This window comes from Mirounga leonina, unplaced genomic scaffold, assembly GCF_011800145.1.
Source record: "Mirounga leonina isolate KUSES-001 unplaced genomic scaffold, KU_Mleo_1.0 Mir_357, whole genome shotgun sequence".
Taxonomy (NCBI): Eukaryota; Metazoa; Chordata; class Mammalia; order Carnivora; family Phocidae; genus Mirounga; species Mirounga leonina.
In genome coordinates, this window is record NW_023270702.1 from 132,432 (window position 1) to 158,402 (window position 25,971).

Genomic DNA, 25,971 nt, shown 5'->3' on the forward strand with positions numbered 1-25,971 from the left:
CACTTAATTCCTGCCTCTTCGGCCTCCCTGCTCTTCCTCCATTACACCTACACTGAGCTCTCCCCAGGGCCTTTAAACTTGCTATTACCTCTATGTGTGTGTGTGTGTGTGTGTGTGTCGGGGGAGGGGGGGTGGTTGGAGGGGAAGGTAAAAGTGTGGGGATAGAGGGGAGAGGAATGCTCCTCCCACAGATATCCATGTGGATAGCCTAAATAGCTTTTGCCCAGAATATTACCTTCTCAGGAAGGTTTTCCCTCAGTACTCCCATTCCCTTTCTTGTTTCATTTTTCTTCATTAGCATTTCTAACACTTTGTAATGTACTTATATATTTTTTATTGCCCATCTCCTCCTCATTCAAGTGTAAACTCCACAAAGGCAGATATTTTGTCTGCTTATTAACTACTATAACCCCAGAGCCTAGAAAAGTGCCTACCACCCAGTAGGTGCTGAGTATATCCTTGCTGAATGTATGAGTGAATCCCTAGCTCTCTCCCTAGGAATGGAAAAGAGTTCAACCTAAAGGTTTAGGTGTGTATAGTAAAGGAAGAGCATGGTCTCTAGAGCCAGACAGCTTGGGTTCAAGTCCTGGCTCTATCGCTAACTATCTGGGTAACCTTGGGTAAAATGTATAATCTCTATGCCCTTCCCTTTCCTTATCTTTAAAAGGAGACTAATAATGGTACCTACCCCATTAGGTTTGAAAGATTTGATCCTACTCCTTCACATTTCTTTGGGTTAAGTTAAGCTGAATTAGAGAGTGTGTGAACTGCTCCATATATTAATTATTTTGGCTCACTATACTATTTGACATTAAACTGGCCCTGCCATATTAAAGCCTGTACTAAGATTTTATATAGTAAAACATTATTTTATTCAGGAACAGCTAATTTAAATTTACGTATGTGTAGCCTTGAAATGTACCTTTGTGCTAAAAGTTTACTATTGTTAAATAAACTGTAATATATTTACTATAATTAATAGAGTAAATTACAGGGGATAGTCTTTAAATATCCAATTTAAGGAATTGCCCTCTAACCCCTAAAATTACCTTGGCATTGATCTGTTGTACTGAAATGATATCTTAATTACAAATGGTTTGTATTAATTTTGTAAAACAATTCCTGGCTAACCCTTACTTGAAATCATATTCATTATACCTCAATAAAGCTGAGGGGAGAAGAGAAATCATATTCATATAATTAAAAGCAATATGATGACATTTCCTTAAAATATGTTCTGTGGTTCAACCAGGGCAATATTTAGATACTCTGATTATTGATTAGGGATACAAACAAAAGTTTTCTGAAATGGAAGCTTATTTGTTTGTTAGTTCTTATTGCTGTTCAAGTCTATAATTTCAGCAGATGGAGAATAGAACCATCTTTCATTTAGCAAAGATTACTAAGCTCCCACTAGGCACCACTGTGCTAGATGAGGAATGCTTTGAGATGAAGAAAGCACAGTCCCTGGCCTGACAGGTACCTTACAACTGAGACTTGATTTGTGTCACAATCTTTATGCAGGTCACACAACTGGTCTTTCATTAAACAATGACCGGCTGTACAAACTCACATATTCCACTGAAGTTTTTCTTGATCGGGGCAAAGGAAAACAACAAGACAGTGTAGGCTACCGAATTTCATCAAATGTGGACGTCATCTTACTCTGGAGGAACCCTGATGGCGATGATGACCAACTGATCCAAATCACAGTAGGTATCTTCTACCAGAAATGCAAAGATTGGATGTCAGCAAAATCTTTGTGAAGTGTATCATTCAACGCTTTTGTGCTCTTGGTTATATATCCATTTAGTTTGTTTTCTATCACTAAAATATGTAGATCTACAGTTTTGAAATTTTTGCTAATCAAAAGTGATCTGGTCTTTCCGAGTTGTTGAAACAAGTGAAAGAAGGCATATGCTGGTAAGTAACTATAGCATGATATCCAGTTCTATGTTTTGGATTAATGGGCACATTAAACTAGAATTCATTTGAGATGTTCTAGGTGTGAGAAGTCTAGAATCCATGTCATTTGAAAAACAATTAAGATGACTCTAGCTGAAAGAAGAGATAAATTGGGAGGTCTCAATTTTTCTGAGTTCTTCCATATAACAAATAGAATTACCCATGAAGGAGTGAACCTATTCTGTGTTCTTCCTGAGGTAAGAACCAGGTGCTGTCCTGAATGGCAGTGTTTGGTCAGTTATGATAATTTAGATTTATGTGTTGAGAAAGGAGGTCAAATTAGTTGGCCTTTGAGGCCTTGAACTTTCAGTTTTAATATATGGTAATTCCATATTTGCTTTCAAGGGCCTAAAGGCAATAGATTTCTCTAGTAAAGTCAGTTATTCTTCCACATGTTAGTGTGAAACAGGAATACCGGACCAAGATCTATCTGTTCCCTTATAACTGATAAGAGTTGTTGATAAACTTTATAATGAGGTGTCACTGTAATAAGTGTACCAAGTAATCTTTGCTTCTTTGGATGTCTCTTGTGTCTTCCAAGTTGGGTCAAAACTTCATCATCCACCTCTCTGAGCCATTTCTCAGTAGAACAGTAAAGTACTCTACGGAAACCATTAGGTACTTCCTTGTTCAGTAACCAGACTGTTTATTTTTAATTTTGTGTGTGTAAGTGAAGTACAATGGGTTAGGATTCCTTTCAAAAAATGGTAAAGAAAGTGAAGAGACCAGGCAGACAGCAACAGTCAACATGAACAAGGAGAGTGACTGACAAAAAAGAGCCACCTTCCAGTCATAATTATTGTAAACCTGAATTCACAGATTTCTTTAAGAATCAGTATTTTTACCTAATTCAAAAACCCAATTTTTGGATACCTTCTCCATTCTTTTAAAGTTAATGGCGAAGTCCTATGAATCATGAATTGAAAAACAACAGAATACCTTATGGACAACCCTGTTTATTGCTTTACCATTTTATTTTCTAAGAGACTGTGATGGAAATAGATATAGCAAGTTTTTCTAACAGGTTTCTTTCCATGATTCCAGATGAAAGATGTAAATGTTGAAAATGTGAATGAGCACAGAGGAGAGAAGAGCATTTTCAAAGGAAAAAACCCACCCAAAATCATAAGAAAAGAAAACTTGGAAGCTTTACAAAGACCTGTGCTCCTTCATCTAGTCCATGGAAAGGTAAAAGTGATTTTGGGGGTCCTACATCTTTTTTCTCCTACTTCAAATTTTTCTTCCCTTCAGTAGTTATTATTTTGAGGTAATCATGATATCATTACTTTCATAGTACATGGAACTTTTTCAAGAACTAATAAGTAGAGATTGCAAACTAAATACTTCAGAAGTAAGTCAAGGCATTGAATTCACATATTTTTTAGCCATTTGTTTCTCATTTTTATGAAAATCTTTATAGTAGAATCAAGTATTTGTTTATTGAGAAGCATTCTTAAAATATATTATTAAATTAGGAAGGATTAGAAAGATATTGTAACACACTAGGTCATCACAGGTGATTGTGTACATCATTCAGGAAAGTAGACAAATTATGAGATTAAAATGATCTAACTTAGATTAATGATATTAACTCATGAGAATATCAGTATCTGGCTAATGTACAAAAACTGAAGCTTTTGAAAGGACATGGCATTCCAAAGGTAGAGTTGATTTTTTAAAAAAGCACTTAGAGCTTATTTAAAAACTATGAGTTTCAAAAGCATTTTATATACCAAAGTAATGAATGAACACTATAATATCCATTTGGAAGTTTGCTCAGAGAATTCTGTAAGTGTGCATTACTTATGATTTTATTATAGTCTATTAAAATGGTCTAAATATGTTTGGAATTGAGACACAATTGTGCTCAGTGAATTACTAGACATTACATATGTGGGCTTATAAAAAGCACAGATATTATATTGACATACATAAAAATGTATCTGTAAAGATGCTCAATTTTAGGTACCAAAGTAGAAAAACAGTAAGAGATCATTAGAGTTAAAATGCTACACATCTCCAAAATGTCTCTAGATTAAAATTTTCTAGATTCAAAATAAAGGTGAAAGCAAATAGTTTAAATTATAAATTTCAGACATGTGATGTATTGCTAATAATGATGTGCATTTTTATAGAAAGTACTAAAAAGGGATTCTTGTGTTGTTACTTCTACAATCAAATATGAATCCCCATCTCAAGAATGCCTCTCTTCTCCTTGTCAAAATACTTAGCATGCCTCAGGCTTTGCTCACAGGCCCTTTCTTTTATAAAGTTTACATCCTCCCAACCAGTTAGAAATAACCACCCCTCTTTAAAACTCTGTTAGCACCTTGTAGCTCACTCATGGACCCTTATCACTATCCTTTTGGTCATTTGCGTTCATTACTAGATTATGGGTTTCGGTAGAGAAAATTCCCATTCCTCTTTATATTCCAGGCCCTCCCTCTCTCCTTCATGCCCTTCCACTCCCTTCCTCCCCAAAGTACCCAGAACCATGCCTTGTACCGACTGACTTGGTGTTCCAGAAGACTTTCCCAGCATTCTCCCAAACCCCGAATTCTCCTAGGCTTGTTTCTATTTGGTGTTTATCACAGTATGTTGAAATTCTCTCCTTGTCTGCAGTCAGTATTCAGAGTAAGCTCATGAGCAGCAATTGTGTCTTTAACTCTGTATATTCAGTGCCTCACTCATAGTGGGGACTCAATGAATGTAAACTAAAGGAATGAGCATATAAGAATACCTGGGGCTAAAATGAGTTGAACTTTGAAAATGGCTTTGGTTATTGTTTGCTTAATAATAGCTAAATCAGACTGAGCACTTATTGTGCACCAGAGGCCGAAGGTATTACATGAATTATCTCTTCTATCCTCAGGACAGCTCTGGGAAGCATCTTGTAATAGATGAGGAAACCAAAGTTAAGAGCAGTAAAGAAATTTGCCTAGGGTCACACAACTGGCAAGTGGTGGAGGTGGTATTAAAATAGAAGCTCTAATAAAATGCAAAGTTCTGACTTATTTCAGAGGCTAGGTTGGAAACCTCTACATTATACTGTCTTCCAGCTGTAATGATTTGGGGAAGTATCACCTCTTTGGTTGACTTGTAATATTCCTATTTCACCCTTCAATGTATCTATTAACTCACTTGATTTTCATATGGCACAACATGAAATACTGTCTTTTTCCTCTCTGGCCTTCCAATGTGGAAAGACACTTGAACTCATAAAATATTAGTTGCACTTATAATCTTAATGACAACCTACCATTTTATAGCCCCTTGGGTAGCAGTTGAGTACAAAGTCTTTTGTTACACACACAAAAGGACTCGGTGCCCTCACTGTTCAAAGGCTGGGATGGGGCTGCCACATCATTATTTTGGTGACTCCAACATGTCAATTCTATACGAGCTGTGATTGTAATGATTTACGATAGCCTCAGGTTAAAGTGCACTGTGGTATCTATCAATGATATGATAAAGTACTCGTTGGAAAAAAAAATATGACCCTGGAGACTAAGAAGCCATGTGGAATTTTCAGCCACATCACTGTCAGAAAGATCATTATTTAAATGATCACTTCAGTTTACTATGAGAGGAATTATGAAAGGAAAGGCTGAACTGCTGATTGGCAGTTTTTTTTAAAAAGTATGTTTTACCCCAGGCTCAAATTAAGTTTTACCCCCTGAAATTTCTGTGATTTCAAAGATGCTCAGCAGTGTGTGTTTTTTTGTCCTTCCAGAGCCCGTGTTTGAAGCTCCTATATTTATTTTATAAAAGAGAGCCCATTAAAACACTCAGATGAATATTTATTGCACATCCTCTTTTTTCCATGCCCACTCATCTTCCCTACATAGGTGTTTGGGCATGGCTCTAGTTTTGTCTACAAATCATAAGTAAAGTTGGAAACATGACAGTTTCCTGGTTAAGTTGATTAACACTGACAAGCAAAAGATGCATGGATTCTTTTTTGGGCCTGAAATGCTAATCCAATTAATTGGATAATTACCAGATTTCCATTTCTGGTTTTCACTGTCAGTATTGATTAAATTAACCACATGGCTGCTGAGTTGGCACTTTATTTTGTGTTGTTTCTAGGCATTGATTTGTTCTCTGAATCTGGCAGTGTGGCTCCTTTACACACACTGAACCTCCATAAGAAATATGACACCTTGAAAACCTTCAATTCTTCATATGTTATCTTCTCTTGTCTGTTTTCCAATGTGTCATTGCCTAGCTATACTCTGTTAGATATATATATCAAAGATATATTTAGAGATATAGCTCCAGCTAAGTAGATTAAATAAAATGATTAGTCTGTTTGCTGGGATTCTTTTTATTTTTGCTGTTTGGGCCAGTTAATGGAATTTTGCTTTCTCTTATTCTTAAAGAATGTATAAATTAAGGGGATGTATAGATGCATTTTTTTTCCCTAAGGAAGAAATATGAATCCCTACTGATTCCAAGGCAAAATTGGCCCTCACAATTTGACAGAAAGAGGCACTGCATCGCCTTCTCCACAACTCACTCATCTTCCTCTATGTTTGGTTTCCTTGGGTTTAAGACTTAGTTTGTAACTGGCTGGTGTCCCTATTGCTTTCCAGAAGCTGTCGGCACTGTGAATTTAGATAAGAGTCCTGTGCTCTCAGATATTCAGAGCTCATTTCAGAACTGAATGAAGTAAATCAGCTTTATGGCCTAAATGTAATAAAACTTACTTGGTTCCTGTTGCAAAATAATGAATTTAAGATTATTGCTGTGACAGCCACATGGATTGAACTGCAAAGTTTTGACTTATTTTTTTAATTATTGAGGACCTACTCAATTCTAACAGTTTTGACATTTAGCTAATATGGATACCAGAGCTGTCTTTACTTTGAATCTCATTGGTCTGCACTAAAAGAACAGTATTTAGGCCTCAAAGATAGCAGTCATACATGTGAGGAAAGACAGATTTGTCCACTTTTCTAGTTTTAGGGAAACAATAAAAATTAATAGAAGAATGAAAAAAAAATCTCTTTTTGTCTTCCAGGTTTACATTGTTCAATCTATTAGGGGAAAAAAGTTGCTAACACCATTTTCTTAGAGATCTAGCAGTCAAGATCAAAGCTTGATCCGTAGGCATGGGCCATTGATAAAAGAGCATTTAATCTTTTCTGTAGTCCAAAGATTAAATCAGAGAACTAGGTTTCCTGAAATTTTAAGTAAAACTTTATATAAATACTTCAGGCACAATTTATAGCCTGGAAGGAAAGTGGGGATACTGATGACTGTACAAATATTTTCACCATTTAATGGCTCCTCTTTGCTTTCTGAAGTACTTAAGACTCAGGCCGTAGGCTATGCATATTGCCACTAAGTGAGTCCTTCTGGCTGTGTCTGGGTTTAAGCGATTCACACATGAACCTTTAGTAATCATGATATCTGGAGATATACTCCCAGAAATTTGAAAAGGAAGTTACATTGTAATTCTGAAAAGGAAAGAAGACCCAGTTTACAAAATAGAACATCAGAAACTCAACCTTGGATCTGAGAAATTGCCAGTGATTTGTTTGAGAATATGATACCATGGATTTTCAGATGCTGAGGTCACCATTCCAGTTCCTTTTTAACCTGGACAAACATAATTCCAACTTTTATAGGTTCGTTCAGTATAATGACTAAAATTGATTGCTGGATAAAGTACCTAGTAAATTTGTCACTAGGCAGAGTATACATAGAAAATACAGATAGAGATTTGAGGCACTTGTTTGGCTAATTCAGGCAAAATATTCTCTTCTAAGGTATGAGAGAATTTTCATATAGGTTGCATTGTTCAGATTGGTATTAACTGAATTCATTGCATAATTACTGAGCTTTCTGTTTTGCTTGAGAAATCATGGTTGGTTTCAAAGAGAATAGGAAGGCATTCAGGATATTTCCAGTAGGAATGCTCAGCTATAATTACTATAGATCTTGGGGATTTTTACAAGGAAGCCATATCCATCCTCTACTTCTAAATTGTGTGAGGTGTTTGGAGTTAATACAGGGTGAAAAGTAACAGACCTTCCAGAAAACTCTCTTTGTATTTTTATTCTTGTTTCTTAAACATGACCTAAATTATCAAAATGGTATGAGACATTGTTATCACCCCTGGGCCTATAAATATCAAGGATAAAACAAAGCTAAGCCATTGACTATTACAGACAAGTCACAGTCATCCTCCTCATTTCAACCTCATTTCCTGCCTTCTGAAGGGACTCAAAGCAGTGCCTGTGGCAGGCCATGCAATGGTAGCAATCTCAACCTCAAATCCTCCAACCATCTCTATCTCCTTATATCCAGGGTCAACATGAATGCTCTGGAGGGTCAGAGAAAGTCACCCCTGTGGAATTTTGTCCGTGGGCATTATGACCATGTGTAGGTGCTGGTCATAGCCCTTAGAGGTTGTGCTAAGCTCATGAGTGTCAAGTATGGTAATTGCCATTCTCTTCCAATAATTGATTTCTTTGTTATTTTAAACATTGGTTCATTTTTTTTCAGGCAGAGTTACAGGTAGGGCACATGTTGATATGTTCAAAGAAAATATTCCTGATCTTTCTTCCTTGGGCAATCCTTCTTGCTTTCACAGAAATCCCAGTCTAAATCGGTGTACTTTTTCCTTCCCTAGGCTATGTCCATCATGTTCAGAGCCTTTATTGTCTGTCTCCCAGAATTTTATATTTTCATGGTCTAGCTTCTTAGGAACTTAAATAACATCTTTTCATAAAAAAAGAAATCCCAGCTTTGGAGTAACAGATCTCTGTGTCCCAGATTGATAGGGGTGAAAATCTGATCTTTCCTGCTAATTATTTAACCAAATTGATAAATGATGCATTTTTGCTTCATATATGTTTGTCTTTTTTTCCCCCAGGTCAAAGAGTTCTACTCATATCCAAATGAGCCAGTGGCCATAGAAAATCTCAAGAGAGGCCTGGCTAGCCTATTTCAGATGCAGTTAAGCTCTGGAACCACCAACGAGGTACTTATTAATATTAAGGATCCAGAATATTATTTGTCAATAGTTACCAAAATTGTTCATATGGAGCAATATGAATAGAAATTTGTAGAAATTCAGTAAAAAAGTTACTATTATAGTAATGCTCAGAAAAGGTGAGTAGCATGGTTAAGTCTCACTTACATGTGAAACAAATTGCCATTTACCCCAATTTGTACTCAAATACAGGGTGAAAGAAATTAGAATCCATTATATTAAGGAGACTTATGGAATGACTAAACGATACAGATGTAGAAAACATTGGGGAGCATTTCAGTGGCGTCACTGTACATCACTATCCCATGGGGACCTTATTTAAGATACAGATTCCCTGCAGAGATTCTGATTCAATAGATCAGGGAGGACCTGAGCATCTGTATTGTAAGTTTTCTCAGATAGTTTGGACGTACTGTCGGTTTGGGGAACCAGTGATCTATACCAACCCCTTTCATTTTACAGATGAAGAAACTGAGGTTAAACTAGAGAGGTTAAGTGGCTCCCCCAGTATCACACTTTGAGCCAAAGGCAGAGCTGAGTCTGAGTTACCTGTTCTGCATTCAGCCAACCCATGAGTGGGTGAGAAAATCTAATTGGCAGGGCTGGGCCAAGGGAGTATTGGGTAGTTTACTAGAATAAAGGCTATGTGTGGTGCTGGTCGAGACCCAAGGGAAGGCTCAGAGAAGCTAAGCAATCTGTACTGATATACATTTGCCCATACTCAAATTGTTAATGTGACTTATAACGAGTTGAATTAATCCCACAAGTTTTTAAGGATTTCTAATTATATTCAGCTAGTCAAAGAGCGTGTGCACACACATACTCACATCTAGATACAGCATTAAAAGTCAAATCCCCTTTCCACATAATTATCCACTTACCAGAGGTTTTGATTATGACCAGGCCATTTGTCCAATTCTTACTAGATGTTAGAGAGAAGTAGGAAATCCTTTATTTTTACTGGGGCAATAGAAGGTGCTGATAAGACTCAACAAAAGAGGATGGAAAAGAATCCACATACTTCAGGAAACACTGAATTCTTCCTATCCTTCTGTCTTGTCAGCCTGGACAAAAAAGCAGTCTCCCGTGGCAATATCAGGAACCCCAGTTTTCAGGCTGCTTCCCACTAGAATTTGAACGGTCCATGTGACAATCCCAAAAGTTGTATTTTTACTTTTCTTTTTAGGTAGATATCTCTGGGGATTGTAAGGTGACATACCAGGCTCATCAGGACAAAGTGACCAAAATTAAGGCCTTGGATTCATGCAAAATAGAGAGGTCTGGATTTACAACCTCAAATCAGGTATGATTGATATCACCCTCTTTAAGGCATCCAAGTAATTACATTTTGTAGAGATTAATTTAAAATAATAGAAGAATAAGGTAACAATATAATTTGGGAACATTTATAATTTTTAGTTTAGGGTATTGTTTCACACAATACCAAATGAAAAAGGTTTATTTTCATATGTTATAAGTTTGGGTGGTGAAGGGAAGGTGTTAAGAGGAAGCTCTTGAGCACTGGGTGTTATACGCAAACAATGAATCATGGAACACTACATCAAGAACTAATGATGTAATGTACGGTGCTTAATATAACAAAATAAAATTAAAAAAGAGGAAGCTCTTTTGAAGATTAGAAGAGAGTTTGCTATTTGACTTGATTCAAAGATAAAAAGCTGATTGTTACAACTCCAAATATTTATTTATTTATGTATTTATTTAGGTCTTGGGCGTCACTTCAAAAGCCACATCTGTCACTACCTATAAGATAGAAGACAGCTTTGTTATAGCTGTGTTCGCAGAAGAGACACATGCTTTCCGGATGAATTTCCTACAAACCATTGCAGGCAATATAATATCAAAGTAAGATAATGATGAAATTTAAATTTTCTTTCCTATTCTTTGATATATTATTATATTTGGTTTTTAAATATACATGTTAGAAATGTTAAATGTATGTATGTTTTATATATATATTACATATATATATAGTGCTTCCTTAGTTTGACTGTTAGTTTCTTGGAAACTGTGATTATATCTTGTTCACCTTTAGTTTTCACATCATCTACAATAATATATGGTATATTAAATACTGTTTTTAATAGAATTTCATTTAAAATTATATCAATCATTTATTGAATAGATTTACATTTTAAAAAAGCAAACTACTTGATTCATTCTAGTTTATTTTCTAATTTCTCTGTCAGATCTTTCCAATGGTAAGGTTAAAAAGTGGTGGATTTGCATGTTTTCTCCTTGAGATTTCTGTTGTTGTTGTTGTTGTTTATGTTGTTGTTGTTAAGAAACACATAAAAAGTTGTTATTGTTGTAAGAAACACATAAAAAGTTCCATAGTAAAGTGATACGGCAGAATTTTTGTATTTTTGATTTATAATACCATATTCAAGCCTGTTATTTCAGTGTGTGAAAATTTCTCTGGTCAGAAGTTCTCAGGGGCTTAAGAACTAGAACTTTCAAATCTAAGAGTATATGTTATTTTCAGATTTTAATTTAGAAGATTTCCTAGCATTAAATGTATTCTACCTTATGCCATCGCTTGTCAAATGCTTTCTCTCAAGTAGCTCTAATATCAGAGGGCAGTGGATGCAAAGGCTTGGGAGAAGTGCCTCAAACTATAAATGCTTGAAATTTTTTTTGAAGTTTCATCTGGATAGAATTTTGCATTTTACTTTGCACCATATTGTTTTCATGTATTTTCATATAAAATGAGTATTTTAAATTACTTATCAGGTCTATCAGGTTTCCACTGCCCTACAGCAAACCACTCCCAATTTAGTAGTGCAAAAAGCAGCAGTCATTTTATTATTCTGTCAGAATTCTGGGTCTTGCCTTGGCTCAGCGAGGCACTCCTTGTTTGGTGTCTGTTCTGCAGTGGCAGTCACTGACCAGAGCCGGTTCAAAGGTTGCTCCCTCACCTATTTGTTATCTGGACTGGGAAGACTCAAACTACTGAGGCTCCCCAAGCATGTGGCCTTTCAGAATGGTGGCTTCAGGGAGCCAGGCTTTGTACATGGCAGCTCAGGTCTCCAAAGGGATATGTGCTGCTGACATTCCAGATGAAAGCTGAATTTCCTTTTAAGATTTAGCCTTAGAAGTCAAGTAGTTTCCTTCCATTCTCCCTCTCTTAGTTGGGGAAAACACAGAGTCCTGCCCAGGATCAAGGACAGGGATGCAGACTCTACCTCTTGATGGGAGAGAGACAAGGTTCTGAAAGAGCATTTCAGGCAAAAATATCATGGAAGCCATTTTCAGTAAATAAGATTTTTCTTAATTGTCTTAGTTAATAAGTGGTTGTATGGATGATATTTTCAGAAAGCAGGGCTAAATTTAAAAGAAGTGACATCACATAATCTTCTTCAGCATCCAGGCAAGTTTTCTTCCCTGTATTCTCTTAAATCCAGACTTTTATTTTCAAACCTTTGAGTAAAATTGTTGTTCCAGAAAGATTTCATAATTATCTTAAGGTTTCTGCTACTGAGATATTGCAGTTTGAAAGACATGGACTTACATAGTGTGAATAAATTAGTATCTGGTTTGCCAAAAGAATGGCAATCAGTAGCTTGTTCACTCAAAATAAAGCTGCTAATGTGATATTTCTCTTCCTTGGTTGTGCAGGCAGAAATTAGAGCTGAAGACCACTGAAGCAGGCCCAAGACTGATACCTGGAAAGCAGGTTGCAGCCATAATTAAAGCAGTTGATTCGGAGTACAGGGCCCTTCCCATTGTGGGACAGGACTTCCAGAGCAAGTGTAAAGGATGCTCTTCTGTAAGTGTGAACAGCTGCGTTGTGTGGTCAGATAGGGGAATTATCATGGCTTAAAATTCGATTTTCCTTTTGTCTCCAATGGAAGCTTCAGTTAATTCTTTGAAGAAAGTTTATAAAGAGCTACCAGTCGCCACTGAATTCTAATGGCCCTAGTAACAATATGCACACAAGATGAGGTGTAATCCAACAATAATTAACAAATAATTACCATCCACTCATTTCAAATTACAAATGTTATGACTTAAGGGCAACTTCTGAATAGTAGTACCTAGAATGCAGTGGGGGATAAAGGGTCTAACGAAGTTCGGGGAAAGCATATAGTGTCAAGAGCATGGACAGGGATCTGAATCCTGAAAGTTCTACTACTGAGTAGCAGTATGTCCTCAGGTGAAATATTTAACTGAGCTCAGTGTTCTGAGTACTGCTGTCAGGACTAAAAAAGGATACCAAGCTCCCTGCTAAATTAGGAAACACTTCTTTACCACACCCCAACTCCCCTACAATTACGGACAGAAATGAGATAGCACACCTTCAAGGCAAAATGTAGATCGTCATAACATTTTAAGTCCAACAAAGAGAAATTTCATTTATCTCATGAGTCAGTTGTGATGATGACCATAGATAGGACCTTAGGGTCTAGCATTTCCTAATACTTAGCCTCTTGTCAGGAGAGCAAACCCCTGGCTTCATGCTCTGTTGGTAGCTACCAGAAGATGCTGTTCCCTTGGTGTTCAGAGAAGTAGAATTATCAAGAACTAATATCATAATTTGCTTAAAGTACAAGACATTAAGTCCTTGCTAATTTCTCAAATTTATCAAATTGAACTAAGGGAAAAACAAAAAGAAAGAGAGAATCATCATTCTCAAATCTTATTTTTTATTTGTTTTTCTTCCATATAACAGTTAATGTTCCAGTGTAATTTTCTAATGTGTCATACAAAGGTGGAAATGATTTAGGAAAGTGACTGCTGAAACCAATCATCTTTTTTAATGCTGTGAACTATTAATTTCTCTCCCCCATGTTTATTAAAAATTATAAGCCATTTTAGATGTTTGGTAATTACTTCTTCATTATTGTAGGAGGGGTTTATGTCTTTGAGGAATTGCTTGTGCAATTTCAGTACACTGTCACCATCGCAACCCTTTAAAGAAAAAAAATCTGAATTCACACTGGTGTGCTCTCTGCCCTCAGAAATGACCCAGTAGATTTTTAGCTAAGAATAGCTGGAATTTTGCTCTGGGATATCCTCTTAAGATTAGATAACCAAAAGAGATTTGAAAAAGAAAAAATATGTGTCTATTGCTCATCAGAAGGAGTGAATAATTTAAATATTTGTAGCATACTGATTACCCCAGACCTCTTAGACTGCTGGAGGTCACTAATGGGATTAAATACATTATTTACAACTAGGGGGAAAAGTGGTAAACTAGGAAAAATCAGTTATTTAATATATTTCAAGGCCAGAATATGTCACTAATTAGAATTATTTACTATTGTTAAAATCATAATAGAATAACAATAGTATGAGAATTACCTTTATCTAAATACTACTCTACTTAACATGTAAGTAATGAACAATTCAGACCTCAGCATAGTTAAACATTGCATGTCATAAAAACAATAAAATAAAGAGAACAGGGAGCTCAAGTTATTACAAAGACTGATTTTCAGTGAGGTCCCAGTACGTAAGAAACCTGACACAATAATTCAGCAGTTTTATTTTTTTTCCCCTTCCAACATCTCCTGCTGTCAGTGAAAATCCTGCACAGTTGCAGGATGGTAGTCAAAGCCTGGCCTTAGGTATAATTCCTTTGGTGTAACAAATGACCTTATAGGCCCAGAAGCCTCGGTTCTTTGGAGCTAAGTACTAACAGACAAAAATGGTCCTCCTGCAGAGGAATCGCACACAGGGTCAGCAGGCCTCTAGATTTGTCTCTGAGAGTCACAGGAATGTGAGAGGGGCAGGAGGCAATCAGGGATATGGAGGTAAGATGCAACAAGCTTCTTTTGCTTGTCAGTTACAAGGCAAGATTTCTTTCTGGGGAGAACATCCCTTGACAATGCGGATGTCCAGAATCCCGAATGGGGTGTGAGCTTGCAGCCGTGTTTCTTTGCAGCTCGCAGAGCAATGGCAGTCAACCAGAAAACACCTGCAGCCTGACCAGCTCTCCAAGGCTGAGGCTGTCAGAAGCTTCCTGGCCTTCATTCAGCGCCTCCGGACAGCAAAGAGAGAAGAGATCCTCCAAATCCTCAAGGCTGAAAACAAGGAAGTGTTGTAAGTTCCCCAGTCTGGTGTGGGGTTGTCTGTAGAAAAGCATTTCTGGGTTATTGGTTTCTTATTAAGAAAGACCCCTTTTAACCAAATGCCCAACTTCCAAATCAATTATTGTGCTGTTTTTATATTTTCATCAAAGAGTTAATGCCACAATACAGTAATTTAACAATTACTTGACCAGAAATGTGCTAAAACAAAGTTTTAGCAGTGACTGAGAATGAACATTTTTTGAGTGTTTATGAGTTTAAATCAGGTCTAAATTGGTACATAGATAAGGGAGGGTAGGGCTTCATCTTGACACCAGGATGCATGTGCTGCCCCCCTGTGTGTGGACCTATTAATTTACATTTGAAAGGATTCTAGAGTTGGATTATAAAAACAAAAAAAGAGTATGACTTTTCAATTGAAAAATGTAATTTTATTAAAGATCCAGTGATCATACCCATCAAAGCCATTTTTTTATATAGAAAATTGAGAACTAAGGTAGTCAAAAGAAATCTGTGTGTTATTTGAATGTTTGCTGAAAGTGTGATTCATTGACATGCATAATAAAGAGAGTTGACTTAATTCTCAGATTTACTTTGTAAATACAAGTGGTTTTTGTCTGTGATATAGAATTTGTAAATACAAATTCAACTGTATAATATTAATTGCCCTAATGATACAGAAAGTGGTTCAATTAATTTGACAGTCAAAACTAGCCATTAACATAATAAAAAATGGAAATTGGCCAACACACACACACACACACACACATACACAGTACCAGTAGCCATAGTCCCTGAGTTCAAAGGACTCAATTCTCCAAGAAGAGAATTGAGCTTTTTTTCAAGAAGTCTATTTATTCTTGATTATATTTATTTACTTGCCTTGAGGACATTTTTAAAATTGATAGGAATTCCATATGACTGACCAGAATTGGTTGCTCTCTTCAAAAAATAAATATTTAAACCAGAAGTTGAAAGATACACAGAGTTAGAGATTCTCAGACTCCTGTTTTAATCATCGAACTTTAAGATATATTTGTAGGGTGATTTGTCTTTATAGGAAAAGCAAAGATACTGACAAGAAAAGTTTAAAAATTGGCTATTAGTTTAGAATGGAGATTGAATTAAACTTTAACCTTATTTTTCTCCTAAAAGTCTTAAGGTAGCAATTATTTGGATAATTTCATGATGTATTTTCTACATCAGATTACAGGTTTCTCCTGCTACCCAAAAGTAGAGCCTCCTATGAAACCTTTTGTAACCCGAAATGGTGTAAAGCAAAGAATTACCATTAATTTACATGGAAAATTTTTAAGCATTTCCAGACCGGAAAAAATAACCTCTCTTAGGTTTTACTAATACCTTAGGACATATCTTGCAAATGGATACACAAAATAAATCAAGATAAAGCCCAGATGCTCATAGACACAGTTCTAAGCTATGGTGGCCTGATGCTGAGATGCTGAGTGTAGTTCCCTGGGAAGGGGCTTGGTGGGGCCACACTCGCTGCTCAGGGTGCACACTGCCTCTGTAACGGGCTTGCTGCAATACATGTTGAATGCTATTTTGCTTTTAACCTTTTTTTTGGTAAAAGCAAAAATCCTCTTCAGATTTCTTCTGGTTACTAAAAACAGGTACTAATGTAGGTCTTTTGTAAAAGCACAGTAGCCTAACACAAACTTTGGAAAAGCAGGGGATACTTATATTTACATAATATTATACCATATAATGTGTAACCCACATATAGTGTAGTGTAATAGAAAGGATACTAGGATGAATTAAAATCAGAAGACCTAGTTTTTTTTAAAGATTTATTTATGGGGGGGAGGGGCAGAGGGAGAGAGTCTCAAGCAGATACCCCGTGGGGCAGGGAGCCCCACACGGGGCTCGTTCCCAGGACCCTGAGATCATGACCTGAACCGAAATCAAGAGTCAACACCTAACCAGCTGAGCCACCCAGGTGACCCTGGAAGACCTGGTTTTTAATTTTGACCTCCAACAGTGTACAACCTTTGAGCAAATTGTTTACGTTTAGCCTCTCCAAGCCTCACTTTCAACATCTGTAAAATACGGAGAATAATTCCTTCTATTTATTATAGCATAGTGGAAGACATGGTGGTGGAATGTAACATTTCCTGAAGTGTCCATTGTGTGTATCCTGTAATTTGCAGAATACTAACAAGTATGCCAAGAGGAAAGAATTCTGTGAGCAACTGAGTTGGAAAAATGCTGGGTGAAATCAAATCAAATAGTTTTCTTGGCTGTGGAAATTTTCAACATCTTCAATCGTAAATTATTACATATAAGTTTCCTCAAACATTTTCTGAACTTAAATAATCTTGAAGATCCCTTTCCTTACATCATTTCATAGGACTAGAATCACATGGAAAAAAACACTTTGAGAAATACTAATGTATTTAAAATATCATGGATACCAGAGTCAGAAAAACCTGAGTTCCAACCCCAGCTATACACTTAACGGCTGTGGGGCCTTGAACATCTCTGAGTCTGTTTCCTCATACATAAGGGGGAATATTAGCATTTAACTGACAGAGATGTTTCATGGATTAAATGAAGTAATTGTATTAATAACATCCTATTATTGAGTGTTCTAAGTGCTCTACATAGATTATGTAATCTAATCCTCCCAACAATTCTAAGGTAACCACTATTTTTAGCCCCATCTTACAGACAAAGAAATGAAAGCAAAAGAGAAGTTGCACACCTAAAATTTCTGGTGCAGTACTTGCGTAATAGGCACCTAATAAATATTCTCTCTCAGTCTCTGCTTCATTTACTACTAGGTTTTTGTTAGGAACAAAATGATAGAGTGCAAGTGTATCTCTTTTTTAAAGTATAAAGCACTAAACACATGTATGGTGTGTTTATACAATGTGGAATAAACTTACATACATAATATATTCATTAGTATGACAACTAATTTCAGAAATTTTACCATCCCAGACTCAACCAGATTCCTGATGACTGCTGTACGTAATTAGAATTAGGAGTTCTGCTCTGTCCACACATAGCCATTATGATTGAACATTGAACATGAACATGGTAACTATACCATGGTACTTTTTATTTTTAGAAAAAATGAACAACATCTTCTCCCTCAGATATAAATTAAAGTTAAAAGGATTTCCCATCTTTTCTTTAAATAATACTGCCTGAGTTAAATTAGGCATTTGAGAAATGTGTACATTTGTAAAGCTAATTAGATAAAAGAGAATCAGTATTTGAGACCATAACTGTGATGTTTGACTCATAGAGAAAAGAATTTGAACCTAATTTATAATTTGCCTGTATAATTTTGATGTACAAATTTCCAAATTATGTTTGGCTTAGGCTATTACAGTAAAATTAGTTTGTATATTTTGAGTATACATTGAATTAGATAGAGAGGCATTAAAGGAGAGGTTTAAAATAAAATGGGGGGTCTTTTTGAGGAAGTCATTCATTTGTTGTTTGTTTATATAAAAAAAATTTCACTTATTTAGGAAACTCAAATCAGTGGAGAGTCTGTGAATGGTAGAGATTTAAATAATTCCTTAAACTGATATCCATGACTCTCCCTTTTTTGTAGACCTCAACTGGTGGATGCTGTCACCTCTGCTCAGACTTCAGACTCATTAGACGCCATTTTGGACTTTCTGGATTTCAAAAGCGACAGTAGCATTATCCTCCAGGAGAGGTTTCTCTATGCCTGTGGATTTGCCTCCCATCCGGATGAAGAACTCCTAAGAGCCCTCATTGTAAGTCAAATGAACACTGGAAAAATAAGGGCTCTCAGCTACTAAAAAGCTCATTAAGAATCTAGTCAGTAATTGGATTATTTTCTATCCATTAATCCATTAATTATAGTAAACTGTTTCACATAGTGTCTTCTTTGCACTTCCTCTAAAGTCACATAAACTGTATGGTAAGGAAATTTAAAGATTATATTCACCTATCATACAATTAGACATAGAACAAAATTTCAGAGACGAATCTTGGTTATGCTTCAGAAATTGATTTTAAAAGATTTGTTTTGACTTCAAAAGTCTTCATGGCATCTAATATACGATACATTGAAGAGATACAATTCCTCCAATATTAAAAAATTTACATTGGAAACAAAAGTTAGACTTCTCTTGGATCCAAGATTTAAAAACAAAATGTGTACTTATCCACTTATGATCTAGTGGAATAACTCATAATCTTTTTGGAAAATGAGACCATTTGAGGACCTGATAAATCAATGAAGCTCCTCTTCACCCATACGCAAAATTTTACAGACTATTTTTTTGGTTCACTGACGCAGTGAACCCAATCCATAAACCCCTCAGGAGTTCACAGACCCATGTTAAGAAGACCTGGAGAGGAGAGAGTCTATTAATTCTTCAAATTAAAGTAGAAAGTGAATTTGTAAGTGTCCCCAAATCAAAATTTTCAATTTGCTATCTAGGAACATAAAAACATTTTCCTTAGACATAGGTTATGTTGCATCTTAAAAAAAATTTCTAAAAATGTCCCTTGGAAATGTTTAAATGTTTTGATAACCTATTTTATCTCTGTTTGGTTAATAGAGTAAGTTCAAAGGTTCCTTTGGGAGCAATGACATCAGAGAAACTGTTATGATCATCATTGGGGCCCTCGTCAGGAAGCTGTGTCAGAATGAAGGCTGCAAGCTCAAAGTAAGTGCAAATCCAATCTCATGTATTATATAGTTCCGGATCATTCTGTGTCATACTCACTGAGCTGCCTATCACTGGCACTCCTAATCTCCCTTACCCTACTCCACTTTCCCTATTTCATAGCAATTATTATCATCTAACATACTTTAGAATTCAGTTATTCATGACATTTATGCTTATTTCTGTCTCCCACTGAAATGTAAGTTCCATGCAGAAATGGATCTTTGTCTTGTTAACACCAATTGCTTAAAATAATTGCTGATGCATAGATAACATTCAACAAATACTTGCTAAAGAGTGAATAGTCTATTAATCCTTCACCGATATGTATTTATTGAATGCCCACTACATATGTGGCTTTCAATGGCATGTATGATATAGTTCTTTTTTTTAGAAAAATATTAGACTCCAGGGCTATCTCCTAGAGGAGAACTTTTTTAAAAAGGTTTATTTATTTATTTTAGAGAGAGACCAGGAGAGAAAGAGAGTATGAGTGGGAATGGCAAAGGGAGAGGGGGAGAGAATCCTAAGCAGACTCCGCGCCAAGCATGGAGCCCTACGTAGGGCTCGGTCTCACAACCCTGAGATCATGACCTGAGCGGAAACCAAGAGTCAGATGCTTAACTGACTGGAGTGCCCTGGGGAATATAATAAGTGTGGTTTGCAGTTTTGAGTTTTGATGGAGGGAATTTTGTTACTTCTGATTACCCAGAGCTTTACATTTTGTTTTTAATTTCATTTGCTCAAAGCTTCTCCATTTGTCTGAGTGGACTATTAATTTTAACATCTTTCTCATAAAAAAACCAAAACCTCACTTTGTAAGCTTAACTAGTTATAGAAAATCCGAATGGATTAATATCCAACACAGCCTATCTTTCTGGATAGATTTGCAAATAGATTAAAGATGCAAATAGATTAAAGATGCTGAATATATAAAGTCTTTTTTGGTCCACATTCATTATACAGTCAGCTTCTAGTCAGCATTTTTCTTCTCTCTCAAAAAAGACATCACTATATTATTTTGCTTGCTGAGTGCTTGCTCTTAAAAATAATAGGGAGAACATTCTTGAAATAGTGCCAAAACAGACAACCCAAACTAGAAAGCAACCTAAGTAGGAAAAAGATGACTAAAAAAAAAAAATGGCTTTGAAAGTGTTTGAACATCAGCCTAGTGAGTTCTGGCAGAGATCAAATTTGTATTATTTCTATGACATCAAAGAACTATGACTTCTTATATTTTTTCAATTTCCATAATTATTTGAATAGCCGATTTACTTCAGTAATCATATATGAAATATCTTGACTAAAGACAAAATTCACATATGAAAACATCCATTCAGCAGAATTTAATAAGTATCTACTCTGTTCTAGGGGTGATGTTAATCCCTTAATATAAAGATGCATAAAATATTCTACCATCCTCAAAGAACTCCCAGTCCATTTATCAAATACAAACAAAAAATAATATTGAAATATAAACAAAGTGCTTTGAGAATACAGAATATATGGCAGACTACTCTGTTTGGGAGTGCTGGAGAAGGTTTCACCAAAATAGTAATATTTAAGATTTGTCTAGAAGAGCTTTTTAGGTGAAGAGATGATAGTATGGAATGAAGGACATTCTAGGAAAAATACAACAATGCATGAAAAGGCCCAAAGTCAAAATGGGTCTGGTATGCCTGAGAACAGTGAGAAATTCTGTGGAGCTGGAGCACAAAGTATTCATATTTGTGGGGCAGATGGGTGAGAGTAGAGCACAGGAAAAAATGGAAGAGAGAAAAGAAGTTGGATCTTTATTAATGAGAAGCTAACAAGTCTGGCCATCACTCCAAAGAGAGAGGGGAGAATGGTATGTTTTTAGGCAGGTGAATGAGATGCTCAGATTTTTTTTTTTTTTTTTTTTATAAAGAAGCAGAGTGTAGGGACTGGCTGTTGACTAGATTGGAGCCAGCAAGATCTGATTGGAAATATTTACAACAGCCGGACAAAAATTAGTAAAGGTCTGAATTAACATAGCGGCAGTAGGGTGAGAGAAGGAGACAGATTCAAGAGTCATTTAGGAGGTAGAGTTAATAGTACTCAGTGATGACTGATGGGGAGATGTGGGGAGTGTGAAAGAAGTAAGAAGCTGGGTGACTAGTAAGATTCCAGGGTAGGGTACTAGGTGTGGTGATGTCAACCACTTAAGTAAGGTTTATAGAACCTAGTTTGGGATTGGGAGATAGGTAGAACTATGAATTTGTTTTGGCCATGTTAAGTTTGAAATCCTCTGGGCCACCAAGTTGAGTTGTCCAAAGGGCAGATGGCCACAGCCACCTGAAGCCCAGAAGAGGAGTTAGGGCCAGGGACAGGGTGGCTGCAACCTTGGGAGAGAGTAGAATGTAGCATGAGAAGGAAACTGAACAAAGGATTAAATGTAAAATTTTGCTGAAAACGGGATAGCCAAATTCTCATCACATCTTTAAAGTGTAAGACTGTTGAATCACAGACCTGTACCTCTGAAACAAATAATACATTATATGTTAAAAAAAAAAAAAGAAGAAGATAGCAGGAGGGGAAGAATGAAGGGGGGGGAAATCGGAGGGGGAGATGAACCATGAGAGACTATGGACTCTGAGAAACAAACTGAGGGTTCTAGAGAGGAGGGTGTGGGGGGATGGGTTAGCCCAGTGATGGGTATTAAAGAGGGCACGTACTGAATGGAGCACTGGGTGTTATATGCAAACAATGAATCATGGAACACTACATCAAAAACTAATGATGTAATGTATGGTGATTAACATAACATAATAAAATTTAAAAAAAAAAGTTACCTTGTAGGTAGCTTAAAATTAGCCCCTATCACTGTCATTCAATTTTGTTAATGTTTTTGGGCAGCTTTGGGCGTGTGCTGTGATGAGCACTGGGTGTTACACGTAACTAATGAATCATTGAACACTACATCAAAAACTAATGATGTACTATACAGTGGCTAACTGAACATAATAAAAAAATGCATCTTTGAAGATAATTAGTCACCAGATGGACTGCTATAAATGTTCACATTTGACTTTCAACTTTCTGCTGTGGAATATTCATCTACCTCTAGCCTACATCGAAGACATATGAATAGAAAGAAAATGATGTATTCTCAGCAAAAATTTAGGGTATCTGCTGGGCATAAAATACTTTTACTGCCCAAAAGGTACCTGCCATCCTATCGAGTGCTAAATTTTTTCAGCCTTACTAGCATGAAAGCTCTTGCCTGCCCCATGGCAGTCGGAACGGCAGCTAGACAAGTTTACTCACTGAGTACAAAGCCCCCTATCTCTTTCTTATTAGTTTTTTGTCACATTTTGACCTCCTTGCATCCTAATTGTGTTTTTCCCCAAATTTGTATTTGAAAAAATTCAAACCTACAGAAAAGTTGTAAGAATAGCATAATTCCATGACCATCTGTGTACCCTTCACCTAGATTTGCCAATTTTTAACATCTTGCATATTTCCAGTATCTCACTCTGTTTTATCTCATTTTATTTGTATTTTGATTGAACCATGTGAGAGAGGGTTGCAGACATCTGGCATTTTACCCCTAAGTGCTTTTACTTATTACATAAGTGCTATTGCATCTAGGCCCTTACGATGGACAAAATACATATATCTATACTTATTATATGGTGAGTTCATACTGCTATCTTTAATTCCAGCCCAATGCAACAAGCTTCTTTCTCTCCTTTCATTCCATACGTTTATCTTGCTTCTCCTACAGTGAGAACCTTGGTGCTCAAGAACATCAGTATATTGATTTCATTTGCTCAGTCTTAAAACACACACACAATAGTTTTGGAATTGCTACACCAGTGTTGCTACAAAAGTCAGACTAAATGAACTTTAAGACTTCATCACAGCTTTTTTTGTTTTTAGAATATGGTTCACTAAGTGTGTACAGAATTCTATATTCAGAAGTCTCTTGCATCAAGTCTTTGTTTTTCTCTTCTGTTTAATTATGTTAGCGGTTTGATACACGCTTATGTTTGTTTGTTTCTGTTTGAATTCAATTTTGGCAATTTTCCATCCTTGTTGATTTAATTTTACTTCTTGCATATGTGAAATATTAACATGGTTCAAAAGGCAAAACTACATTTTAAAGGCATTCTCAAAGGGGTCCTGTTCCCTTTCCTAGCCCTTCAACCCATTCTTGCCTGCCTCCTCCATGTACCCATTGTCATTAGTTTTTGCTTTTTCCTTCCTGTGTTTCTTTTTGCAACAGTAAGCAGATGTACACACACATTTTTCTTTTTTTTTTCTTTCACAAAATACAGCATTCTATATATACTCTTTTGTAGCTTATTTTTTCCACTTAACAATATACCCTGGAAATCACCCCATACCATTCTCAGAGATCTTCCTCATTCCTTTTTGTAACTGCCTAATACTTCACTATGTCTATGGACCAATGCATTCAGCATCTCCCGCATATGGTCATGAGCTGGTTTCTACTATTTTGCTATTACAAGTCATGCTGAGATGAATGATCTTAGGCATATTTTTTCTTATTGTTAGAGATGTAGCATCAGGGCTGGGGGTTTTGGAACAAAATGTAGATATGTTAGCTTTTGCCAAATTACCTTCCTTAGGAATTGTATCACTTTATGCTTTCACCAATAATGCATGAGAATGCCTATTTCCCCATAGCCTCAATAGGAAAGTATGTTATCAAACTTTTTAATCTTTTTTGTACCTATTTTTTATTGTTATGTTAATCACCATACATTACATCATTAGTTTTTGATGTAGTGTTCCATGATTCATTGTTTGTGCATAACACCCAGTGCTCCATGCAGAACGTGCCCTTTTTAATACCCATTTCCAGGCTAACCCATCCTCCCACCCCCCTCCCCTCTAGAACCCTCAGTTTGTTTTTCAGAGTCTATCATCTCTCATGGTTCATCTCCCCCTCCGATTTCCCCCTTTTCATTCTTCCCCTTCTTTTTTTTTTTCTTAACATATATTGCATTATTTGTTTCAGAGGTACAGATCTGTGATTCAACAGTCTTGCACAATTCACAGTGCTCACCATAGCACATACCCTCGCCGGTGTCCATCACACAGCCACCCCATCCCTCCCACCCCACCCCCCACTCCAGCAACCCTCGGTTTGTTTCCTGATACATCATTAGTTTTTGATGTAGTGTTCCATGATTCATTGTTTGTGCATGACACCCAATGCTCCATGCAGAACGTGCCCTCTTTAATACCCATCACCAGGCTAACCCATCCTCCCACCCCCCTCCCCTCTAGAACCCTCAGTTTGTTTTTCAGAGTCCATTGTCTCTCATGGTTCATCTCCCCCTCCGATTTCCTCCCCTTCATTCTTCCCCTCCTGCTATCTTTTTTTTTCTTAACATATATTGCATTATTTATTTCAGAGGTACAGATCTGTGATTCAACAGTCTTGCACAATTCACAGCGCTCACCATAGCACATACCCTCCCCAATGTCTATCACCCAGCCAACCCATCCCTCCCACCCCACTCCCCACTCCAGCAACCCTCAGTTTGTTTCCTGAGATTAAGAATTCCTCATATCAGTGAGGTCATATGATACATGTCTTTCTCTGATTGACTTATTTAGCTCAGCATAACACCCTCCAGTTCCATCCACATCGTTGATATTCGGGAAGATAGATGGCAGGGGAGGGGGCCTCCATCAAACTTTTTAATCTTTTAATCAATCTGATAGTTGAAAAATAGCATTTCTCTGAGTACACATGAAATTTAGTATCTTTCCTTCTATTTGGGGACCTTTTATATCTTCCCCCACCCCCATCTCCCTCTCTCTCTCTATCCCCTACTGTATGTGTATATGTGTGTCCGTGTACCTGCTGCCTAATTTCAGAATTTGCAAATCCTATAGTTGAATTAGACCTTAGGAATCTTTAAAGATGAAGCTGAAGCCCCTAAAACATATGTATTCGGGGGCGCCTGGGTGGCTCAGTTGGTTAAGCGACCGCCTTCGGCTCAGGTCATGATCCTGGAGTCCCAGGATCAAGTCCCACATCGGGCTCCTTGCTCAGCGAGGAGTCTGCTTCTCCCTCTGACCCTCCCCCCCTCATGCTCTCTCTCTCATTCTCTCTCTCTCAAATAAATTAAAAAAACAAAACAAAACAAAACAAAACATATGTATTCGGGAGGATAGATGGCGGGGGAGGGGGCCTCCATCAAACTTTTTAATCTTTTAATCAATCTGGCTATTTTTTCCCAGTTGTTTGTCTCAGGTGAGTTGTTTAACT

General features: G+C 36.7%; 1 protein-coding gene across 1 annotated transcript in view; it reads left to right on the forward strand.

Moving 5' to 3' along the window:
- MTTP (microsomal triglyceride transfer protein) overlaps window positions 1-25,971 on the forward strand; it is a 54,854-nt gene that overhangs the window by 14,686 nt on the left and 14,197 nt on the right. Inside the window, exons 3-11 of the mRNA XM_035030128.1 lie at window positions 1,525-1,712; window positions 3,010-3,153; window positions 8,849-8,956; window positions 10,155-10,271; window positions 10,695-10,834; window positions 12,608-12,758; window positions 14,877-15,034; window positions 18,611-18,779; window positions 19,593-19,732. Coding sequence (XP_034886019.1) covers window positions 1,525-1,712; window positions 3,010-3,153; window positions 8,849-8,956; window positions 10,155-10,271; window positions 10,695-10,834; window positions 12,608-12,758; window positions 14,877-15,034; window positions 18,611-18,779; window positions 19,593-19,732 — 1,315 coding nt within the window. The remainder of the gene's footprint in view (window positions 1-1,524; window positions 1,713-3,009; window positions 3,154-8,848; window positions 8,957-10,154; window positions 10,272-10,694; window positions 10,835-12,607; window positions 12,759-14,876; window positions 15,035-18,610; window positions 18,780-19,592; window positions 19,733-25,971) is intronic.